At 52.8% G+C, this 21,581-nt stretch overlaps 1 protein-coding gene across 1 annotated transcript; it reads right to left on the bottom strand.

Annotated features, from left to right (window-relative positions):
- Positions 1-7,474: 7,474 nt before the first annotated feature.
- On the bottom strand, positions 7,475-19,644 carry Aars2 (alanyl-tRNA synthetase 2, mitochondrial). The gene is made up of 22 exons (XM_077801621.1): positions 19,201-19,644; positions 18,030-18,221; positions 17,301-17,446; positions 16,937-17,104; positions 16,129-16,273; positions 14,113-14,258; positions 13,835-13,943; positions 13,448-13,486; positions 13,237-13,348; positions 12,653-12,786; positions 12,074-12,218; positions 11,685-11,857; positions 11,453-11,566; positions 11,214-11,354; positions 10,443-10,580; positions 10,233-10,342; positions 9,975-10,083; positions 9,566-9,688; positions 9,235-9,345; positions 8,589-8,672; positions 8,369-8,479; positions 7,475-8,006 (listed from the first exon to the last, which is right to left on the bottom strand). The coding sequence occupies exons 1-22, from the start codon at positions 19,441-19,443 to the stop codon at positions 7,842-7,844; spliced, it is 2,958 nt and encodes a 985-aa protein (XP_077657747.1). The 5' UTR covers positions 19,444-19,644; the 3' UTR covers positions 7,475-7,841.
- Positions 19,645-21,581: the final 1,937 nt, after the last annotated feature.

The raw sequence follows: 21,581 nt of genomic DNA, 5'->3' as shown, positions 1-21,581 counted from the left end.
GCCACAACACCAGCACCCCAAGTCCTTTCTATGTTTTATTTAGAGAAAGGGTCTCATTAAGTAGTTGCTTAGGGCATGGATAAATTGCTGAAACTGGCCTCAAACTTTCGATCCTCCTGCCTCAGCCTCCTGAGCCACTGGGATTACAGGTGTGCAACACTGTGCCCAGTTTAAAAATCTTTTTAAAAAACTAATAATAGAGCAAACAAAAATATACTTAAAAGGGTAATGAGCAAAACCAACTCCTTGTCTTGATGTGGCTCTTGTGAAGACGGCATGAAGCGCAGCTCCTGCCTCGGCAGGCCAGGTATCTGCCCCCTGCCCTTGGTCACCACCACCTGGCTCTCCCACTGCTCTGACAGTTCACTTCAGAAGTCTCCATCACAGGTTTCTGGGGCTCTGCCCCCGCCCCCCCAGGCTGAGGGCCCTCAGGGTTCTGCCTTCGTCACTCCTGTTACGGGTCCCAGCTCACATCCCTCCTCTGAGTTCCCAGACTCAGGCTGGAAAGCTTCCCAGCTCCTTCAGGTTCCATCCATCTAGATAGCAGAACTGGGCGCCAGCCTCCTGCAGGCCCCACCTCTGGTTGCTGACTCTTCCTCACCTCCAACACCAGCACCTCTGAGCCTTTCCTGCTGCTGCCTCTGCTCAGGGACTCCTTGTCCAATACATCATAACTTCAGCTGTTGGGCACCTGGCCTCTGGCTGGTGCTCTTACATCTAACCCTGACCCAGGTCTCTGTGTAAGGCCTTTGGTGTTTCATGCTGCACATGGGCGGAAGTCAGCCTCCTCAGCTCCTCCCTGCACAACTGACTAGTGGGTGCTCTCTGAAATAAACTCTTTTTTGTTTTTTTCCTGTTGGTACTGGGACCCAACCCAGGGACACTGTACCACTGAGCTACACCTGCAGCCCCTTTTGTTTTTTATTTTGAGATAAGTTGCCCAGGCTGGCCTCAAACTTTCCATCCTCCTGCCTCAGTCTCCAGTGTCGTTGGGATTACAGAAGTGCACCACCACACCTGGCAATAAACGCCTCTCAGCATCTGGGACACTGTGGGCTACTTCATACTTCCCTGCCTTTGCTCAGGCTGTTCCCTGGGCCTAAAACACTGTTCCTGCCACCTTGACCCAGGAAGAAGACTATTCATGGTTCACGGAATCTGACCCCCAGCATCTTTCCCCCCAGACTCTCTAGTCAGGGCCTTTGTCAGAGCCCCAGCCTCCCAGAACCTGTGTCCCTTCAGTGACAAGCTGCTTACCCTTTCTCCCCACACCCAGGCCAAACCCAGCTCCTCAAGGTGTGGGGCTGCTTCCTACTCCTTTGTCTCCTGTCCCTCACCCAGCCAGGCCTGCCATGGGGGTAGCTGCTATTGGCTGTCCCACTTGCTTCTAAGAATAGATTCTGACCAAGAGGAGATTCCTATTGGCCAGAGCAATTGGTTCAGGGCTGGCTGCCTGATGCCAGCCAATCAGAGCCCTTCTTAAGATTTGTCCAAGTGGAGGCAGACAGAAGGACACGTCCTTGAAGGATCTGAAGCCCCCGCTGCTGGAGCAGGAGGGAAGGAAGCCTGGGGGAGGCAGCAGAAAGGAAGGGTGGGTCCAGGTCACCAGAACTTCAGTCCCCATCTCTGTCCCCAAGGCACCCAGAACGGCCTGGTTCCTCACAGTTCCTGCAGCTCTCAGACCTAACTTGGCAGTCTTCTTTGCAGACGCTAAGAGTTGGGCTTCTGTGACCAGAGGGTCCTGTCTTTAGCTAAGCTCACAATTAGGTGAATGAAACGATGGGAAAAAAAGTCCTAAGTTGGTAGATGAAATAGTTCAGTGGGGGAGCAGAGAGGGACCAAATGTCTAACTCCTGGGACCCCTTCCTCTCCACATCACGCATCACGATGCACTGCCACTGTCACATCCCAGCTGTGCCAGCCTGAGGCGGTATCAGCAACCCACAGCTGTTCAGCACCCGACAGTTACAAGGTCCCTTGGGAACTCAGATCTGAGTCTTCCACCATCCCAGGATGCAGGCGGGGTGGTAACTTCATCCTCATTTTACAGAAGACACTGATGGCAGAACAGGGAATGACTGGCTCTAGGACACCCAGGAGAGTGGCACATTCTATGTAACATATACAATAAGAGGGACATCCATGTTGGTATAAGAGCTACTTCTCTGATCCCTAGTATTGCCAAAAAAAAAAAAAAAATCTACATCTCAGTGTGAATGAATTTCAGATGCAAGAGAGCACCGTTAGAAAAGGGGAAGGGAATGTCCCACCGAGAGGAGAATGGTGGGGGGACCACAGGAGCTGGAGGCGGGAGGCCTGCCATAGCCACCTACTTCACAGGTTGGCCTCAGTCTGGCCTGGACTCACCAGTCTGCAGCTGAGGGTGTCAGTGAGCAGCACTGTCTTCCCTGGGAGCCTGCAGGGATGGATAGACACCCATTAGTTGAGGGCCTAGGGGGAACCCAGAGAGTTCAAGGTCCCCAGAGGAGAGGACAGTCCCCGAAAGGGCTCAAGTTCCTCTCTGGAGCCTCACCTCCTTAGGGAGCCTCTGGGGCAGTCAGGGGATCCCAGAATGAAGCCTGGAAGCATGTTCCTGACTCTGGGCAGGAATTCTCTCTGACATTCCAGAGAGGTCAGAGCTACCAGCAGGGTGGCTCTTGGGGCACAGTTGGTGTCCCCATCTAAGGGATGCCCTTGGAGGAGGAGAGAGGAGGGTGGGGGGTGTGCTGTGGACTTTCATCTTTCTCTGGGGCCTGCCTCACAGGCAAGGTGGGCTTCATGGATTGAAGTCTCCAACATCAAGCACTGCCAACCCAGGACCATGATCCCTGGGGAAAGGCCAACCCTCTCCAGGTGCCCACTCTTTGTCCTTAGAATATGTCCTTAGTCAGGATCCCGAAATCACAAAGGGACCATGTCCACACTAGGTCATAACCTCAAGGGTCCATTCTTAACATGCGTAAGCACAGGAAACAAAACTACTACCCCAGTTTTTTGATGGCTTGTTCTGGAAACCATATCCTTGGCTAGATAGAACCATCATTTTTTGAACTGTAGGTACTTAATAGCATGCAGGAGCACACAACTGGCCCAAAGTTCAGAATATGGGCCTCAAATCACATCCCTACTCTGTCCCTTGCATCTGTGGGACATTTAACCCCACTAAGCCTCAGTGTCTTTATCTGTAAAATGGAGGTGGCAACACTTCCCTTCATGGGATTATCTAGAGGACTAAGCAGTTAATGTGTGTGTGTGACATTTCAGAGTGCCAGGCCCAGAAACAGCACTGGGGGCACGTGTGAATACTATGACAAAGATGCCAGATGCCTCACCTATGTAATTTATTCACTCCTCAAATATATTACAGAGGATTGTTATTATTAAAACACTATCATCTCCATTTCACAAATGAAACTAAAGCTCAGAAAGCTTCAGTTATTTGCTGTCCCCTAGATAGTGAGGACTGAGGTCTGAATTTCTGTCTGTCCAGTGCTCCCTCTCCTCCCATGAGGTGCTGGATTAATCCCAACCTGGTGATTCACAGCACTTGCCCTGTTGGCCTCCCGCCTTCTCTAGCTCATGAGCTCTTGTCACCAGCATGGAACCCAGGGTTACCCACTCAGGTGCTGACCTAGGCAGCCCAGGCCTCCTTGTCTCCATTCACTGCTGGACTCTGAAGCCTCCCCCAAGCTGGAACCCTGCCTGCCTCCTTTGGCTCTCCCTCCCCATGACTCATGCAGGGCCCTTGTTCCTCACAGACCGGAGAGTTGATGCCTCAGTCTCTAGCACATTCTCTCCTCACAGGGGAAGTCTTCGACCTTCTCTGTCGTTTCTCAAGTTCCTAGGTAAATTCAACCGCTCCAGGCAAAGGTTCTTCCCACTGCCCAAATGGGAAGTAGATGACATTGTGGGGGAGCTTCCTCACCTTGCTCCTCACACCCTGGTCCTCAACTGTCCTTGCATCCCTTCCTCTGAACTAGAAACAGAGGTGTCCAGCCCTCTATCAGCCCCTGGAGGTGCCCCAGCTGTGATGGCCTGCCTGCTAGAGCCCCTGTGGCTCTTCCTGCTCAGCTTCCTCTGCCTTCTTAGTCCCTACCCCACCACAACCTCACACCAGGATTCCCTGAGGATTGCCCTCCTCAGGGGCCTGGGCTTTGGCCCACACCTGCCTTGACCTCTTTCATGGCCACCATGGCTCACCTTAGGATGTCACTCCTGAATTCCCAGTTGGGAATTCTCAGTTTGTGGAATCACAAGATGAAGGGAAAAAGAGTTTCTCTGACAGAGCCCAGGCTTGGTCTTTGTCTCAGTGAAACAGCGGGTTCATAAGCTCTGGGACCCCTCCCCCAGTTCCGCTCACTAAGGCCTGTTGTCTCAGAAAGGACTCCAGGGGAGGCTCCTCTCCCCATCCCTCATCCTCAACTTCCCTCAGACACCACGGTAGGGAAGCTTGGCTCCAAAGGCCAGCGGGTCCCTCCCTCGTCCTACCTGGGCTGAAGAGGCTCTGGCTTCTCTTCGGTAACCAAGGGAAACCAGGAGGGAAGCTTCTGGAGCTGCAGGGTTGCAGCCCTCCCGCTGGGGATGAAGGGACAGTCTTTCTAAGAGGACTGGGGCCCCAGAGTAGGAATGCTGTCCCTCGCCACCTACCTGATGTCTCACCTTCCCCCTCCTATTCCCACAGTTCCCCACTCCCCTCACGGGGACCCCAGTCCTTGGGGCCAGTTTGCAAATAGTGACGGGGTAGGACGGGTAAGTGGGGGCGGATCCCCTCGAGGGGACCCGGGTAGGGTGGGGACAGAGCAGTACGTGCCGACCTGGACCAGCGCTTCCCCCGCTACTGGAAGTGTGGGGCCGAGGCGATGGGCTGTGTGTGAGGAGGGCGCTGGAGCCCCAGGGGCTTCTGGGCCCCGCTCCGGTGCGTAGGATCGATCCGGGAGCCCTGGGTGGGTGTCCCCTCTCCCAGAGGTCCCTCTCCAGCTCCGGAGGCCGGGCGCTCGCCCTCACTGGCCGCAGGGTCGTTAGGGACGCCTGCGTCGCCAGGGGGCGGGCCGTGCGGTCGTCGCAGGGCGAGGTGTGGGGAGCGCAGGGGGCGGCCCCCACGGTTGTCCTGCGGCCGGGCACGCGGCTCGCTGGTCGCCCTGGGGCTTCCTGGGGAATCGGCTGCGTGGGGCGGTTGGTAGCGGGAGCTCCGCGACCTTGGGCGAGGCCTGGTGCTTCTGGGGGCGAGTTTGGGAATGGGTGGACTTTTTGTGTGGAGAGGTGACGGCAGAGCTCTTGCCATGGGTGCTTTGGCCTCTGGATACCGTTGTGTGAAAAGGTTGGGGTCGGGCGGGGAAGTGGATCAGGAAAAGCATGGTGGAAACCGAGGATGGGAAGGCTCTTTCCGGGCACCCCCAGGAGTCACTGAGCTTCCTCAAGGCTTCCTGAAGACCCACATCTTTCTCCAAGATGTAAACAGGGGGCCCCTGAGGCAGGAAGCATCCAGGCCTTCCCAGCCCCAAGCTGAGTGCCAGCCCCACTTCCGGACCTGGAGTGACCAATGTGGTTGGTGTCCCTGATCTCCAAGGGGCTGGCTACTTAAAAAACAAACAAAAGAAACAAAAAAGAAAAACATCTTTCTGGAAGGGAGAGGCAGCCTAGTGGGGGTGGTGTCTCATGAAGGCTGAACTCAGCTTTAACTTCAACTCTGTGGATTACTGTCACTTAGTTACCTTGGGTAAATGAATATCTCAGATGCTCCACTATCAATAGAATGGGAATACCACAATGCACTGCGGTGCCCAGGGAGGAGCTGGGCCTGTGGTGAGCATCAGTGAACAGGAGCAGCTGGGACACTCCTAAGGTACAGCTATGCAGTCCAAAGTCAGGCACCAGGGCTATCAGCCCCTTCAAGCCCTGCATGGGTTTACCCACAAATCATCACGACTCAATCAGAATGAGACACTGTTCGAGGAATGACACCCTGCATTCCAACACATTTTTTTTTTTAATAGACAACCCCAAAATCTGGTAGCCAGGGGACCCCTGCACTGAAGATGGGTCCACAGAGGTTCTGTTTTTCATCTTGCAACAGGATTTGGGAACAGGCAGTTCTAGTGCCTGGCTTGGAGCAGGGTGAACTCATTCTGGCGGGGGAGGAGGCCATCCCTCCAGCCCCTGACCTCCTCCAGCTCTGGGCAGCTGTTTGCTTCAGCTCTGGCTGGGGCAGGTGCTGTGTAACTGGTTTTAAAAAGCCTGTGGTTGGTCTGACCCCATGCTCTCTCTGACCTCTCCCCTACTATCCCAGCTCCCTGCTCAGTGGCACTGGCCTCTTCACCCCACTGCAGGGGCCTGCACTGGCTGCCCTCTGCCTGGAACACTTGTCTCAGACTTCTGTGGGGCTCACACTCTCACCTCGGGCTCCCAGCTCGGATGCCACCTGAAGGTGAGGCAGTAATGCCACCCCACCCTCCTGACCCCCAGTCTCACTTTAGTTTCATCACTGTCTAACACCCTCTTCTTTTTTTTCTGTGCTGGAGACTGAACTTGGGGATTCACACATGCCAGGCAGGTTCTCTAATTCTGAGCTACATCCTCAGCCCTTTTTAGTTTGTTATAGGGTCTCACTAAATTGCCCAGGCTGGTCTCACACTTGCCCTCCTCCTACCTAAATCTTCTGAGAAGCTGGGATTACAGGCCTGTGTCACCGTACCTGGCTCTTGTTTCTCTTTCTTGCCTATTTCTCCCACTAAAAGCAAGTCTGAAACTTGTTTCCAAGCAGAAACTGTCTGGTGCTTGCCACAGTCTCAATGATTGAGCAGCTCCTGTTGCTCAGTGTTCTCAACAAGTCAGCAGGGCCTGAACTAAAACAAGAAGTCACTGGGAGGGTTGGCTCTGCTGTCATGACTTTCACATAGGACACTTCTAGATTCCGATAGCCAGGAAGCCCTTAGGTGGCACCCAGCTAAGCCCAGCATTCAGGACCTTCTGAGCACTCTGAGGATGAGGATGGTCCAGACTGGGATCCTGGGTGGCCTTTCTGCTCTGTGTGAGTGGTCGGACTGGTGATGGGGCACCTATGCCATGCTGGGAAGAAAAAAAATTTTTTTTTGATGGTGCTAGGGATTGAAGCCAGGGGCCTTGTGCATGTGAGGCAAGCACTGGACATTGTTTTAAGTAGAAGAAACTTCCAGAGCTTCCAATCCTTTGTGAAGTACTTTTTTTTTTTTTTAAAGAGAGAGACAGAGCGAGAGAGCAAGAGAGAGAGAGAGAGAGAATTTTAATATTTATTTTTTAGTTTCTGGCGGACACAACATCTTTGTATGTGGTGCTGAGGATCAAACCCAGGTCGCACGCATGCCAGGCGAGCCCACTACTGCTTGAGCCACATCCCCAGCCCGTGAAGTACTTTTTTTTTTTTTTTTTTTTTTTTTAAAGAGAGAGAGGAGAGAGAGAGAGAGAGAATTTTTAATATTTTTATTTTTTAGTTCTTGGCGGACACAACATCTTTGTTGGTATGTGGTGCTGAGGATGGAACCCGGGCCGCACGCATGCCAGGCGAGCGCACTACCGCTTGAGCCACATCCCCAGCCCCTGAAGTACTTTTTAATAAGCAATCACAGCCACAACAGCTCGTGTCTTCACATTGGGTGGGGATGGTGTGTCTCTGGGCCCACTTCTGCTTCCCCTGGCCCATGTCTCCTCGTGTCATGCAGGGCCCAGAAGAGGTGGCCCAATTCCGCTCAGCCACTTGGCCTCCAGCCTCGAATCCTCTCTGCTTCAGCTTACTGGAGGTTCTGCTGGCCCTTTCGGGGTGCCAGCTGCGTGCCTTTAGTCCATGTGGGTGCCAGGGTGGACCTGGGTCAGAGCTGGTTAAGGGCGTAGGTTCGGGCTGTCCTGAGGGCAGCTTCCAGGTCTGTGGTGCTTCCAGTGCCCTGGGCCACCACTCGAGAGCCCCAGGCCTTGCCCCCCATGTGGCTGCACACAGCCAGCGCCCATCCCTCTGCTGTGAAGGTGGGTGTGGCACCCTGAGGACAGAATCAGAAGGGGAAGGGATGCACAGCAGCCCTCGCTGCCAGCCTCCACTCAGCGGACCCGCAAGAGTGGCATCCTGGTGACCAGCAGCCCCTCTCTAGCTATGGGCAGAGGCTGATGAGCATCTGTGACTTGTTGCAGGGAAGTGAGCCTGGGAGGGGTGGGGATTAGGGAGTCCCACAGTGTCTTCTGGGGCAGCAAAGGGCTATCTTTAGGGAAAAGGAAACTGCCCTATGCCCATTCTGGGATGTCCCCTAGGCATCCTGACCTTCTTGTCTGGGAGGAATAAAAGATACAGAATCAGAGAGCTGGACCAGGAGCTGCCAGGGGTGGGGTGCTCTCCCGCTTCCCTTACCTGGGCCACCTGACAGGCACACAGCACGTTGCCCACTGGCTGGGGGCTGAGAAGGAGCACGGATGTGCTGGGGGCCTGTGCGCACAGCTGCCGCACCACCTTCACCAGCACCTGGTGGGAGGACACAGGGGATTGCCTAGCTTCCTAGACTCTCAGATACCTCCCAGCCAGGACCGTGTCCTCCTCGGGCCCTGAGGCAGCCCCCAGTGCCAGCACTCACTGATAGGGACTCAGCAGGGACTGTGTCCACTATCAGAGGCCCCTTCGTGTGCCTCTTGAGCAGCTCCTCGGATTTCTTTGCAGCCTGTGGGGCAGGAAGGACAGTAGAGGGGTCAAGCTGAGAGCCAGATTTCCCATCATCCCACCTCAGAATTAAGCCCCAGTCCAGATCCCCATGTGCTTCTGTGCCCTCCCTCAGTGAAGGTCATCAGCTCTGAGTGGTGGTGGCGGCAGGGCTCTGCCAAGGATGTCCTCGTTTTTTTGTGCTCCACCCACGTCCTTCCCGCCTGCCTTGCCTCTTCCCTTTCATCTTAGCTCTAGGCCCCTACAAATAAGTCACTGAAGGTGACAGGAGGAAGGCTGAGCACAGATGGACCAGGAGGGGAATGACAGTCACAGGGCAATGCGGGTTCAATGGGGTTAATCAAGTTAGGTTTCCTGGAGGAAAAGCTGGGGGAGACAGTTTAGCAGAGAGAAAAATGGGGACACAGTTTGAGATGGCTCCTGGCTGGCAGGTGAAGGAAGCAGTGGTCACCAGCCCCTTCCCCTTTGTCCCTGCATAGGCTCTGACTTGCCTCCCACCACCCTAGCCTTTTTAGGGGAAAGCTTCTTGGGGTTCACAGGGGCGTGGCCACACCCCCTCTTACCTGGCCCATCTCCAGCTTGCGGATGGCCGTGTTGGCGCGACGCTGGAGCACCTTCAATGTGGCCTGAAGCTCCCGTCGCTGCCACTGGGGCATCGTGGCAGTGTCCACAGCCTGTGGCCAGGGTGTGTCATTTTGCCCTTTCCCTAGGTCATGCCTCTGAGGCAGGGAGCAGCAGGGCCTGGGCGGACACCTCACCCGCCCTGCAGACAAACCCCTGGAGCCCAAACCAACTGGAGTGCTGGGTAGAGACTGAAAGGGTCCAGGGAAGCCCGGGAAGGGAACAGGACCAAGAGAAGGTGGGAAACAGCTCCCTTATGGGGATGGCCCCTACCTCCGTGAGCCGTCCCATGTCCTTGGATAGCCGCTGTGCCTCCCCCAGGTCCTGGGTGCCTCGACTCAGCCGCTCTGTGGCTGCTTCCACCTCCTGGGTGAGGCTCTGGCCCACTTCTCGGGCCTGCAGAGAGGAGACAAGATGGTCAGAGCTTCCAGGCTTACTGTCACCTCCCTAGGACAGGGGCTTGCAGCTGGTCAAGGTCAAATTAGAAATATTTAACAGCCAAGAGCTCATCAAGGTAATAGCACCAAATAATCTTACCAGGTGCCAGTTGCCAACAGCTGGCCTGGCCACACCGGTGTGCGAATATGAACACTGGCTCCACTGCGGGGCATCCCTGAGCAGTTGTGTCCCCTGCCCTCCCTGTCCACACCTGGGAGTCTCCTGGGCCTACTGGTGCACTGACCTGCTTGGCCTGCTCCCCGGTGACGGCCAGCAGACGAGTGGTGCCTTTGGTGAGCTGGTGCTCCCCGATGATAACCAGGTCCCCCACATCCCCTGTGCGTAGCAGGTGCCTATGGGAAGGAGGAGGCAGGACAAAGTCAGAAGGGATTATTGGAGAGAAGGGAGAAGCCTGAGGCCCAAGTGGAGGTGTGGTGGCTCCAAAGACCATGGAAAGGTAAAGATCTAGGGCCCCGGGTCAGGGCAGCAGAGAGAGACTCACGTCCCACAGCAGAGCTCCACGGAGGTCTGCAGTGCAGCCTGGGAGGCGGGGTCCAACGCACGGGCCACGGGTACCCCCACGGACACCACCCGCACTGGGTCTGGGTACACCTGAGGGTTAAGAGGGGACAGGCCTGTAACTGCCTGTAAAGGACAAGGAGGAAGCCTTCTGGATATGACTGAAGGGAGCAGGCCATCTCCATCAACTGACCTCATCCAGACAGCGCAGGCCAGGGATGTGGGCAGTGAGTGCCAGAGGTACCTCCTCCATGTATACAGCCTCGTCCTGCCCCACGGCTTCCTGCACAGTATCTTCTATTCTCCGGAGCTGCTCTGGGGTCAGTGGGACCTGGAGGGTTGGGGGAAATGGACATGGAAACAGGCATTAGCCTTATCCTTGTAACTGATGCATTAAGGAGCAGTTGATGTTCACTGAACTATCCCCAGGTTCTACAACAGTGGCTGGCACATAATAGGTTCTCAATAAACGTTGGTAGAGGAATAATTATCTTCCTTAGAAGGCCACCTGGGAGTTGGGCCTACTGGAAGCTGCAGCCCTTTCACTGGGCATCAGAAGTTGATGAAAATAGCAACTTCTGTCCTTAGAAAACTTACAACAAGAGGCCCAATGGGAGAGAAATATAGCTGAGGGCACTGCAGAAGCAAGGGGTCAGCAGGTAGGACTGGGAGTCGTCAATGAGTGAACTTTGGTGGAAGGATTAGAGCTGATGGGTAGAGAGGGAGAAGGGGAACAGAGAAGGGAAAAGGCAGCCCAATGTAAAGAAGAATAGCTAGGGTGACAGTGGGAATAAGGTAGGTGGGTGGCTGGAGGTGAAGGGAGTGTCCCTAGCTGCAGCCTGCAGAACCCAACATCAGAGCTAGGAGAGGCCCACTGTCTAGTCTGGTCAATCCTGGCACACTGGACTGTCTTTCTCTAAGCCACTTGCTTTATATAAAGCCTGTCTTCCTGTGCCTGGCTCACCTGGGTGGCCACATCAAAGCGCAGTCGTTCTGGATTGAGATGGGAGCCCCGCTGCTCTGTGTGGGGGCCCAAGGTTTGCCGCAGAGCCCAGCTCAGGAGGTGGGTGGCCGTGTGCTTCTCCATGCAGCCCAGACGCCAGGCCTGTAACGCTTTTGTCATTCAGGGTCCTGGGTGAGGATGGGGCCTGGGGAGGTTGAAGGGGTCACAGACGTTGAGCATAACTGGGCTGGGGTCCTTACCTTATCCACATGAAGCTGCACCTGGTCCCCCACTTGCAGGCATTCAGGGGCCACTGCCTCATGCAGGACAAAGCCCCCGAAGACTTGGGCCCGGGCCACGGGGAACAGCACATCCTGAGGGAGAGCAGGGCCAAGATGCGGGAGCATTGCTTGTGTCTTCTCCCTCCCTTTGGCCCCCATCCAGGCTTAGGTCTGCCTCCACAGAAGTTAGCCTAGGGTGGGGAACACTCACCTGCTGTCCCGCCCGCACCAGGTAGCCTCGGTCAGAAGCCTGACCCCCCTGTTCAGCATAGAAGTTGGTCCTGTCCAGGAGGAAGCCACAACGCTGGCCTGCCCCCACAGAAGCCACAGCTGTCCCGTCCTCTGCATACAGCCGCAATACTTGGGCCTCACAGGTGCCAAACTCTGCCAGGGTGCAGAAGGGTTATCTGTGGTAGACCGTGGCTGGGGATGTGGAATGTGGGTCTGTGACTTGAGGCCAGCAGGCACCAGGCTGGGGCCGCAGCGACCCCTGGTGTCTAGCCTGGGGAATGCATAAGGGCTGGGAGCCATCATCTTTGATGTCCTCCCCAATCATGTTCAGGCAAGCTTGTGGCCACCAGCTTGGGTCCAGGCTCTCACCATAACCCCCATCAGGTTGCAGGGAGTAGCTATACTTGGGGCTGTCGTCGGTTGGGGGCACCCCTTGGCGTTGCAGCTCCCCCAGTGCATGGATATTGAGGTGCAGTCCTTGCTCTTGCTCTGGCTCAGTGCGCTGAGCCCGGTGCTGTAGGACCCGTGCATGAAAGAAACAAGTACAGAGAATGCCATGGGACTTGTGCCTTTGAAAGCCCTGTCCCCACGGACTCTGCAGAGGGGTATGGAATATGACCTCAGGGCTTGGTTGGCTGGTGGACCCTCCCTCACGCAGGCTCCTTGGGCCCGGGCCTTCCTACACACCGCCCCTGGAGCCCCCTCTCTAGGATGCTGTTCTGGCCTCTCCTCTTCTTCTCTGTTCAGCTTACTGCCAGCTAGTGTTCTTCTCCATAGGCTCTGAGCAGGGGCTGAGCTTTCTGTTCCATCATTCCCATGGGTGAGGGGACAGACTATCTCAGCCTCTGGATTCTTCTCAATAGCTATAGATCTTGCCCCAGGAACTCAGGGCTGGGGAAGAGGCTGACATGTCCCAAGAGAACCAGAACGGGGGTGCCCCAGCTGTACCTGGGCCTCCTCCTGGGCCAGTCGTTCCAGCCCTGCAAAGTCCAGCTTCACCCCCTTCTCCTGCAGCATCAGCTCCACCAGGTCCAGGGGGAGCCCCAGGTCCCCAGATAGTGATAAGGACCAGGCCACTTCGGCTTTGAGGAAGGAGGACAGAGTGTTGAGGAGGACATGGGTACAGCAAAGGAAGGGGAGAGACATAAGGGAGAAGTAAGGAGCCAGGGCTTTTCTAAGCACATAGAGACAACCATGTGCCAAGCACAAGTGCCCTCTCCCTGTACAAGGGACTCCTCAATGAGGGGTCACCTTCAAGCTTCATTTCCAAGGCTGGAGCTGGGGTATTTAGAGGAGTGGGGAGGCTCCGCCTAAGCATGCAGGCCCCCTTGGATCAGAGGGACATGAGGCAGGGCTGGCTGGGCAATGCAGGGTAGGGAGACGCGGGGTGAGTTGACTGCTGTGGGGACAGGAGAGGAGGCACAGGGAGGCAGGATGTGGACAGGAGCCACAGGACTGGCCCAGAGCTCTTTCCCCTCCCTACCTTGGGGTGTCTGGGAACTCCTCACACTCCAGCTAGGTACCTTACTCACCAGGGAACAAATCAGAAGGCCCCAGGCGCCTCAGAGCTCGGTCAATGATCCGCCGGCCCCGCTGCAGGGAGGCCAGGAAAGCGGCCTCGTCCTCCGACACTAGGTTGGCTATCTGAACAGGGCAGGGCAGGAGTGGAGCTGGGTCTCCTTAGAGGGGGATCTCTCTCCACAAATCTCCCATCGTCCCTCCCTCTCCACCCAAATCTAGTACCTGTGCTGAGTTCTTCTGCAGTTCAGGATAAGCGTTTCCCTAGGGAAGGTAAAGAGGGCTGAGGAGGCCTGATGGGCAGCCAGCCCACCTTAGGCCTCCCTGAGGACAACTGCCCTGGAGGCTCAAGCCCTCTGAGGGACAGGGGAAGGGGCATATATAGGCCACTGGTTGTCCTGTGGGTTAGGGATAGAGGCAGAAGGGAACCCTAAGGTCAAAGGCTCAGTGGCCTGGGCCAGGACCCTCAGGCAGCCTCCTTGCCTCTTGTAAGCAACTCTGGCAGAGAGGATGCTGGGCTGGACACTTAGGATGAGGAACCCTGGGGACCCAGGCTCAGGGGTACTAGCTGGGCTCAGTCGTAGGGTCTTTCAGGGCCTAGGGAGGCCTTACCAGTGTCTCCACCACTACTGGCACCAAGCTGCCCAGGAAGCCAGGTGGTGCCCGTAAGACCTCCGTGGAGAAGCGCACAGCTCGCCGAAGAATCTGACGAAGAACCAACCTAGGGGGTTCAGAGCCCAGATATGAGCCCCCAGCAGCCCCTGATCACAGTAAGCCCTCTCCCCCATTTGTCTTGTGCTCTCCACCTGACCCACTGTTCCATGTCCTTCCCTCCTTGCCCAGTAGCCCCCAACAGCTCCTGCCACTCTGTGGAGCCCTTCCAGACTCACGGGGCACCTGACATTCCCGGGGAGACGCCATCAGCAATGCAGACACTGAGTGTGCGGATGTGGTCAGCCACCACGCGATACGCTGTGTCTATGCGTCCCTCGTCTGCTGCTCCTACCCGGCCTGAGTAAGGGGGTGCCCCACAGCTCTGGAAAACAGGAGAGGAAACATGCTGTTGGCCCTGACTGATCTGCCCAGGTAGATGTTCTTCATTGATTCCACTGCATCAGCCCTCAGCCCTACAGTCACCCACTTCCAGAATGGGCTTCTGGAGAAGCTACCCAGGTGAATGAGAGCTAGTCCTGCCTACATGGGGCTTACATCAGCATTAACAATGATCATGGCTGTGATCACTTACTGTATTTCTACTCTCAGAACTGGGCGCCTCATTGAAAAATGACATCATCCTACAAATAGCCCTGTTCAAGAGGTATTATTACCTTTAAACAGAGGAAACTGAGGCTCAGAGGAGCTAAGGGACACAGGCCACAGAACTCATCAGGTGCAGATCTGACCTCTGAAGCAGGCCTTACAATCTACACATGGGAGTGCTCGCTGGATTCCACCCCTTCCCCAGGCTTCCTCAAGACAGTAAACAGCCCTGTCATTCACTGCTGGCAAGTCTTTAACCCTACCCCTCCCTATCTGATCCCTCAGCGGGTCCTTTTCTTCTACTTCCATGAGAACTCCCCAATCAATCTGTTTTTTCTATTTCCGCTGCTGCCACCTTCGTTGTGCCCCATGGTGTCTTGACTGGCCTGCTAATGGCCTCCTAACTGTTTCTTGGCCATTACTCTTATCACCCTGTAGCCCGTGATCCACACAAGAGTGGCCCTTCAGAAGCGTGCGTATCTGAGACCCGTCACCCCACACCCCAGTCCTTTTCACCACAGGTGGAATAAAAGCCTCACTTTGGACTTCAAGGCCTCACAAGACTTGACTCCTGCTTTCTTCTCTGTGATGGGTTGTTTGCTAAAACAGTCCTTTCCCGAGCACACAGCACTTTGTGATGAAACTACAGCTACTTCCCATGGAAGGACAGAATCGATTTCTCCATTGCGTCTGAAGCTGGCCTTGTGACTTGCTCTGGTCAATGGAATATAGTGAAAAGGACACCATCCCAAGCCTACACTTCTGCTTTCCTTCCCGGAACCTTGCTGAACTGTGATGTGAACAAGCCTGAGCTAGCCAGCTGGATGATGATGGACATACAGCCCACTCACCCCAACTGGAAGTCAGCCAAACCCCGAAACAGAGCTGCCTTATAGTTGAGCACAGATGTATGGTGACCTCACACAAGACCAAAAGAATGACCCAGCTAACCAACAAACAGCCTGCCTCAGACTCACGAGCTCAATGGCGGTTATAAGTCAAGGAACATTTGGGTATTTTATTATATAGCAAAATCTAACTGACACGTGGCCAGTTACATCTCCTGTGACTCTACTTTAGCAGGCTGGCTGTCTTTGGTCCCTGGTACATGTCAAGCCTTTTCCTGCCTCAAGGATTTGGTACCAGCTGTACCCTCAGCCTGAAATAAACTTCCTGTTGCTGTCTCCTCTTTTAGGTTTCAGTTCAAAGGTCATCTCTGGTGAGCCTTCTCCACATACCTCATCTAGTATTCCTTGGTATCCCCCTTGATTACTATCAGCAATGTTTATCACTTGTTTACAAGTAACCTATGATCTTATTTGTTCATATATTTATTTATTGTCTTTCATACTGGCAGGTAATCTCTGCAATCTCTCTGTTTATGGCTGTATCCTCTGTACCAAGCACAAAGGACTCAACACAAAGTAGGCCTCAACTCACAGTGTTTGAAGGAAGGAAGGAGTTAGAAGCAACATCAAGGAACAGTGAATCCCAGCCTCATGTTTGAAACCCTGGGATTCTTGGCTGTTTACTGTCCCCACGTGTTGGAAATACTCTGAATTCTCAACAAAGATGACAAGCCAGTGGGGCTGAGCGCTAGTGACAAGCAGGTCAGAGAGCTTCTGGAAGGGCAGAGGTAGGCTCACCTGGTGAATGGCATGGAGAAGCGGGGAGAAGAGGTCAGTGTCATAGGTGGAGCACCTGCCTTGCAGCACGGCCACCAGTCTTTCCAGGCCCATTCCTGTGTCCACGTGCCGATGGGGCAGGGGCTGTAGGCTTCCATCGGCCTCTCTGACCAGGGAAGATGTATAAGATGAGGTTAATCAGGATACAGGTTCGAGGCAGATGCCCAGGTGGAGTAAGGAGAAGTCCAAGGAGATTAACACTGGGAGGAACAGGATGCTTCTGCCCTCCCACCCCCACCCAGTGGACATGACAATGGCCTTGAGTCCTGTCCTTTCTTATACAGTACTAACTCTACCCTCACCGTTGCCTGGACCCAGACATCACCCAGTAGGAAAGAATTTTTTGCCTTTAGAAATACATGTCAAGGCTAGAAGAAAATCTTGAAGAGCATTAAGTTCAACTCCATTGTATCCAAACAGACCAGAGACTAGTTTAAATTGGCATGGACAAAGACTAGGATTGAATCAGTCATTATCTGAAAAGTATTTAAAAATATGTCTGATACATACTAAGTGCCTTTTAAGTGTGTGTTTTTATAAAAAGTGGATGAGTCTTCAGACTACCACCTTTATTTAAAAATATTTTTTTAGATGTTGATGAGCCTTTATTTTATTCATTTATTTATATGTGTCAATGAGAATCAAACCCAGTGCCTCACACATGCTAGGCAAGCACTCTACCACTGAGCCACAACCCCAGCCCCTGACTAAAAGGTGGCAACCTTTTTAACCTCTAGCCGAGAATTCTCCTGCTTCAGCACCCCATTACCTGTTGTGCTGCATGAATACCAGATTCCAAAGTTCCACCAGCTGAGGGGCTCCCACCCCACCAGCCAGGTCATAGTGGATCTCAGTACAGGGCCCACAAGGGCCAGTGTCCCCCATCTCCCAGAAGTTCTCCTGTGGTCCAAAGGAAAGTACACGGTTGGCAGGCACCCTGGGAAGAAAGCCAAGTAAGTGATGGGAGATAGATTCAGAAGCTGGGACACTTTTGTCATGAGATTCCCTCCTCCAAGTCCCAACTCAGCAAGAAGAGGAACAGAGCTGACCCTGAGACTAAGGACCTATGCTGGCAGTCTGTTTTCCAGTTTACCTTCCCTCCATGAATGAATATAAAGAGGGGACTGACTTACCCTAAGCTGAGCCAGATGTCCCTGCTCTCTAGGTCTGGGTCCAGTCCTGTTTTGGGATCTCCACCAAAGTAGGAGACCCAAAGCCTATCCTCAGGAATCCCATAGACTTGAGTCAGAAGTTCCCAGGCCATGCTGCAAGCCTCTTCCTGCAGCAGAAACCAGGAAGGGGGGGGGAAAGGGGGAAGGTGGGTGAGAGGAGGCCCCAAGTACGTGCCAACCAAGCCACATGAGTTCAGATCTTAAGTGAAGACAAAACCATTTCCGTTGCCTATCTTGTTTCTGGAATAAACCAAGACCATTTCTGATTCTGAAGTTTATTTTTTTTTCCTGTCCAGAGAGTTTCCCTGTTCATCTGCCTACCTTCTTTCAAGTTCTAGAATGAATCCCACTTTTTCATGAAATCCTCTACCCACCCTAGTCTGGGGTGACTTTTAATTCCAGTTAGCACCTTAGCACTGCTGTCTGGCCACTTATTCATACGATAATGTAAACACATCCACTAGATGAGAGGTACAGTCCCTGGAGGGCATGGAAACAACCCAATTAGGGAAATGAGGTGTAGTCCCATTATACCTGTTTATCCAGCACTTTGCCTCTACATCTAGTATGAGGCCCTGCCTAAGAAGACAGGGAGGGAAGGTAGAGTTCACCTTGGCCTCTTTCTGGATCAAGTCTGATCTTTTCTTAACTCTGATCCTTTCTTAACTCCAGAACTTCCTAGAGACTCACCTTAAAATATTCACCCCTGAAGGCCCAATTGCCAAGCATCTCAAAGAAGGTGTGATGGGAAAGGTCCCGACCCACATCTGCCAGATCATTATGGCGACCTCCGGCTCGCACACATTTCTGGCTGTTGGCCACACGCCGGTAGCCTGCCATTTCACTTCGAGGATCCACAGTGCCCAGGAAGATGGGCTTGAACTAGAAGCATGTGAAGGGAGAAGGCAGATATCTCCTTAGAAGAGAAAAATGGGGAGTGGACATAGCAAAAGCTGTTCAGACTGAAGGCCAATTGTGACCTTGAGAGTACAATGTGGTCTTGGCCTAGGAAGACAACCTGGGAGCCTGTGGCAGCCATCTCTGGTGTGTGTGAAGCACAGCTAGGGACCCTCTACTAGTAAAATAATCAAGAATGATAAATGTACCGGTGGCCGGAGACAGTGCACTGAAAGGTGACGCCTTTATCTCAGCGTCTTCAAACACACTCAGTAACTTAAGGGAACAAAACTGATCACAGGCCAGGTGCGGTGGCACATGCCTGTAATCCCAGCAACTTGGAAGCTGGAGGCAGGAGGATCACAGGTTCAAGTCCAGCCTGGGAAATTTAATAAGGCCCTAAGCAACTTAAGGACGCCCTGTCTCAAAATTTAAAAAAAAAAAGGGGGGGGGTTGGAGATGTGGCTCACGGGTAAAGCACCCCTGGGTTCCATCCTCAATACCAAAACAAACAAGAAACAAAACAAAACTGGTTCTGGGCACTGTCCAAACTATCAGCATTTAGTAGGCTTTTAAAGTAAACCTCCAACCCGATCCTCAAGTTACAGATGAGAACAACGAAGTCTAGAAAGAGTAAGTGTTGCTCAAAATCAAAGAATAGAAAACATTACCGAGAACACAGCTGGTGCTCAATAAACATTAACGGTCAAGTTATCTTTATTCATAACTCCGCTGGACTCCACACCTGCCATTCTGAGACTAAAAACCCCGTCCCTGACCAGTAAACTCCTCCCCAGTCTCTATCTAGGCGTAAGCTCCGCCCCAACGCGTCATCCAACTTCGCCCCGCCCCTTTCTCCCAAAGCCGTGAGCCCCACCCCTCACTTCTTTTGCCCAATCTCGCGGCGCCTTTCTCCGGGCAAACTCACGAACTCCGCCCCTGATGAGTACGGCCCCGCCCCCACCTGGTTCATGCCCGCGTTGACGAACAGCAGACTCGGGTCGCCGCGGGGACGCACTGAGGCAGAGGGTACTAGGCGGTGGCCGTGGCGATCCCGGAAGAAGCTCAGGAAGGCGTCCCTCACGGCGGAGCTCTGGGCTGGAGGCGGCTTGGTGGAGGCTGGCCGACGGCTGGGGCCTTGCCATGCGGGCGACCTTCGAATGGGCCGCCGCAGCCGCCGGGCTACAGCTGCCACCGGCGCCGCCATCGTAGCTCTGGGCAGCGACCTCAAGGGATCAAAGAGTGACGTGAAAGGAATCCGTGCTTTTCCTGCAGCGGCCTCTGGCGACAGGAGGACTTAGGGCAGCCTCTGCCGAGGTGGAAGTGGTTGGGAAGGAAGGGGACGCTGCAGAAGTTGGAATAGCACAGCGCCTGGCACACAGTGGGCCCTCGATTCACTTAGCATAAAACAAATATTTATCAAGAACGCGCCTCCTATGAGTTAGTGATTGATTGAGGCGCTTAGGTATTTTAGTAACAAAATTAATAAAATGTCCAGCCCTCTGAAATCTATTTTAGCAGTATTTGTTATTATGCTTTTAGATTTTGCAAGGCTATAAATGGGGTTACAATGAAGAGGTGTAGATTCAGTTTTGCGTGTGTGTGCTGTGTATTTTTCCAGGCCGAGGGAAGAAGGTACAGAATGCCAAGGGAATATCAGCATTCATTCAAGGGGCATTGAATATCACTATGTGCCAGGCACAGTTCTAGGCACTTGCCAATTCCCTTTGCCCTTGGCATTGGAGATAGTAATTTTCTCCTTAGAGACTGAAGTAGGCCTTTTGGAGCAGGTTTCTGTCAGAGACACAGAAGGCAAACAGCATCTGCTTCATTATTAATTGCTTAATAACGTTTGGTCTTTTAATTTGCCTGGGGATAAGAGAGAATCCAGGTCACCAGGTCAGAACAAAGCTGTTGGCTGAAAGCTGCAGAGATTGATCTCCAAAGGCTCCCAGATGCCCTGGAGTTTTGTATATTTTGCTTCAGGGCAAGAGGCATCTTTCCCAACTCCCCTTGTGTCTTTCTCTCCATTGTAACAGCTGTGACTGTAAGGCCAACACAGATCCTTGTGGGTGCAGCCGGACTCCTCACAAGGCTTCTCATGATGACCTCTGCTGTAGGTTTGGGAAATTAAACAGAGACTGGGTCAAGGTTAAGGCCCATTAGGGTCAGCAGAGCTGACAAAGAAGGCCTTGGCTATAGAGGAAGGGGTTCTTTTGGCCACTATTCTTTGTGAGTTGTTTTTTTGGGGGCCTTTTGAAACCATTTCCTGTGTAGTCTATTTTGGACTTGAGTTTCTATAGCAATAGAGAATCCTCAACTTTGTTTTCTGACAGAGCCCATCATGTCTAGACCATGATTCTGTTTCTCATGTAGCCCACGTAGGTTAAAGGTGCTGTTTTGTTAAGTGCTTTGCCTGTTTTGGTTTTTCCAGCGTTTCTGGAACAGGAACCTAAAACCAGCTGGGGATTTCTGTGAGACTGATGACCTTGAAAAAACTGTGAAATTCTTTCCCAAACTGAGATGGGAGTGTTTCCCCGGATAAATATAGCAGGGCCTCTACTTTTTTCCAGATCGTGCTCAGAGAGTCTTTGTGTTATAGTAGGAACTCCATGTTTTAGACTTGCCTGTATCTTGTGTGGTACCATGAATTAAAAAAAAAAAAAAAAAAAAGCAGCTTTATTGAAATATACACACCATACAATTCACCCATTTAAAGTACACAAATAACTTAGTATGTTCACAGAATTGTGCAACATTACTGCAAATCACTTTTAGAACATTTTCATTACTTCCAAAACAAGCTGACATTCTTTGGCCATTAACCACCAATCTCCCCCCACATATATATAAGGATTTTCAAATTCTGGACATTTTATATAAGTGGAATCATATACGAGCTCTTTTGTAACTAATTGTTTTCACTTAGCATGATGTTTTTAAGGTTCATCTATGTTATAATATGTATCATGTATTTAAAAAATTATTTTTAGGGGCTGAGGTTATGGCTCAGAGGTAGAGTGCTCGCCTAGTATGTTCGAGGCCCTGGGTTCAATCCTCAGCACCTCATAAAAGTAAATAAATAAAACAAATTATGTCCAACTGCAACTAAAAAAATAAATATTTAAAAAGAATAAAATAAAAATTATTTTAAAATTGCTTTCTGTTTAATTGTTTCTTTTAATTTTGTCCTGGCCTTTAAAAAAATATGATCATTTTCTTTTCTATAAATGTGGTGTTCTTTGGTGAATCACTTCTGTTTAGGATTTCTTGGTGAAACAAAGTGATTCTGTTAGCACTGGAATGTGTCTATTCTGACTTGCCACCATCATCTGATGAGGAAGT

The sequence above is a fragment of the Urocitellus parryii genome, chromosome 8 (genome assembly GCF_045843805.1).
Source record: "Urocitellus parryii isolate mUroPar1 chromosome 8, mUroPar1.hap1, whole genome shotgun sequence".
NCBI classification, from domain to species: domain Eukaryota; kingdom Metazoa; phylum Chordata; class Mammalia; order Rodentia; family Sciuridae; genus Urocitellus; species Urocitellus parryii.
This window is presented reverse-complemented; position numbering and strand designations above follow the sequence as displayed.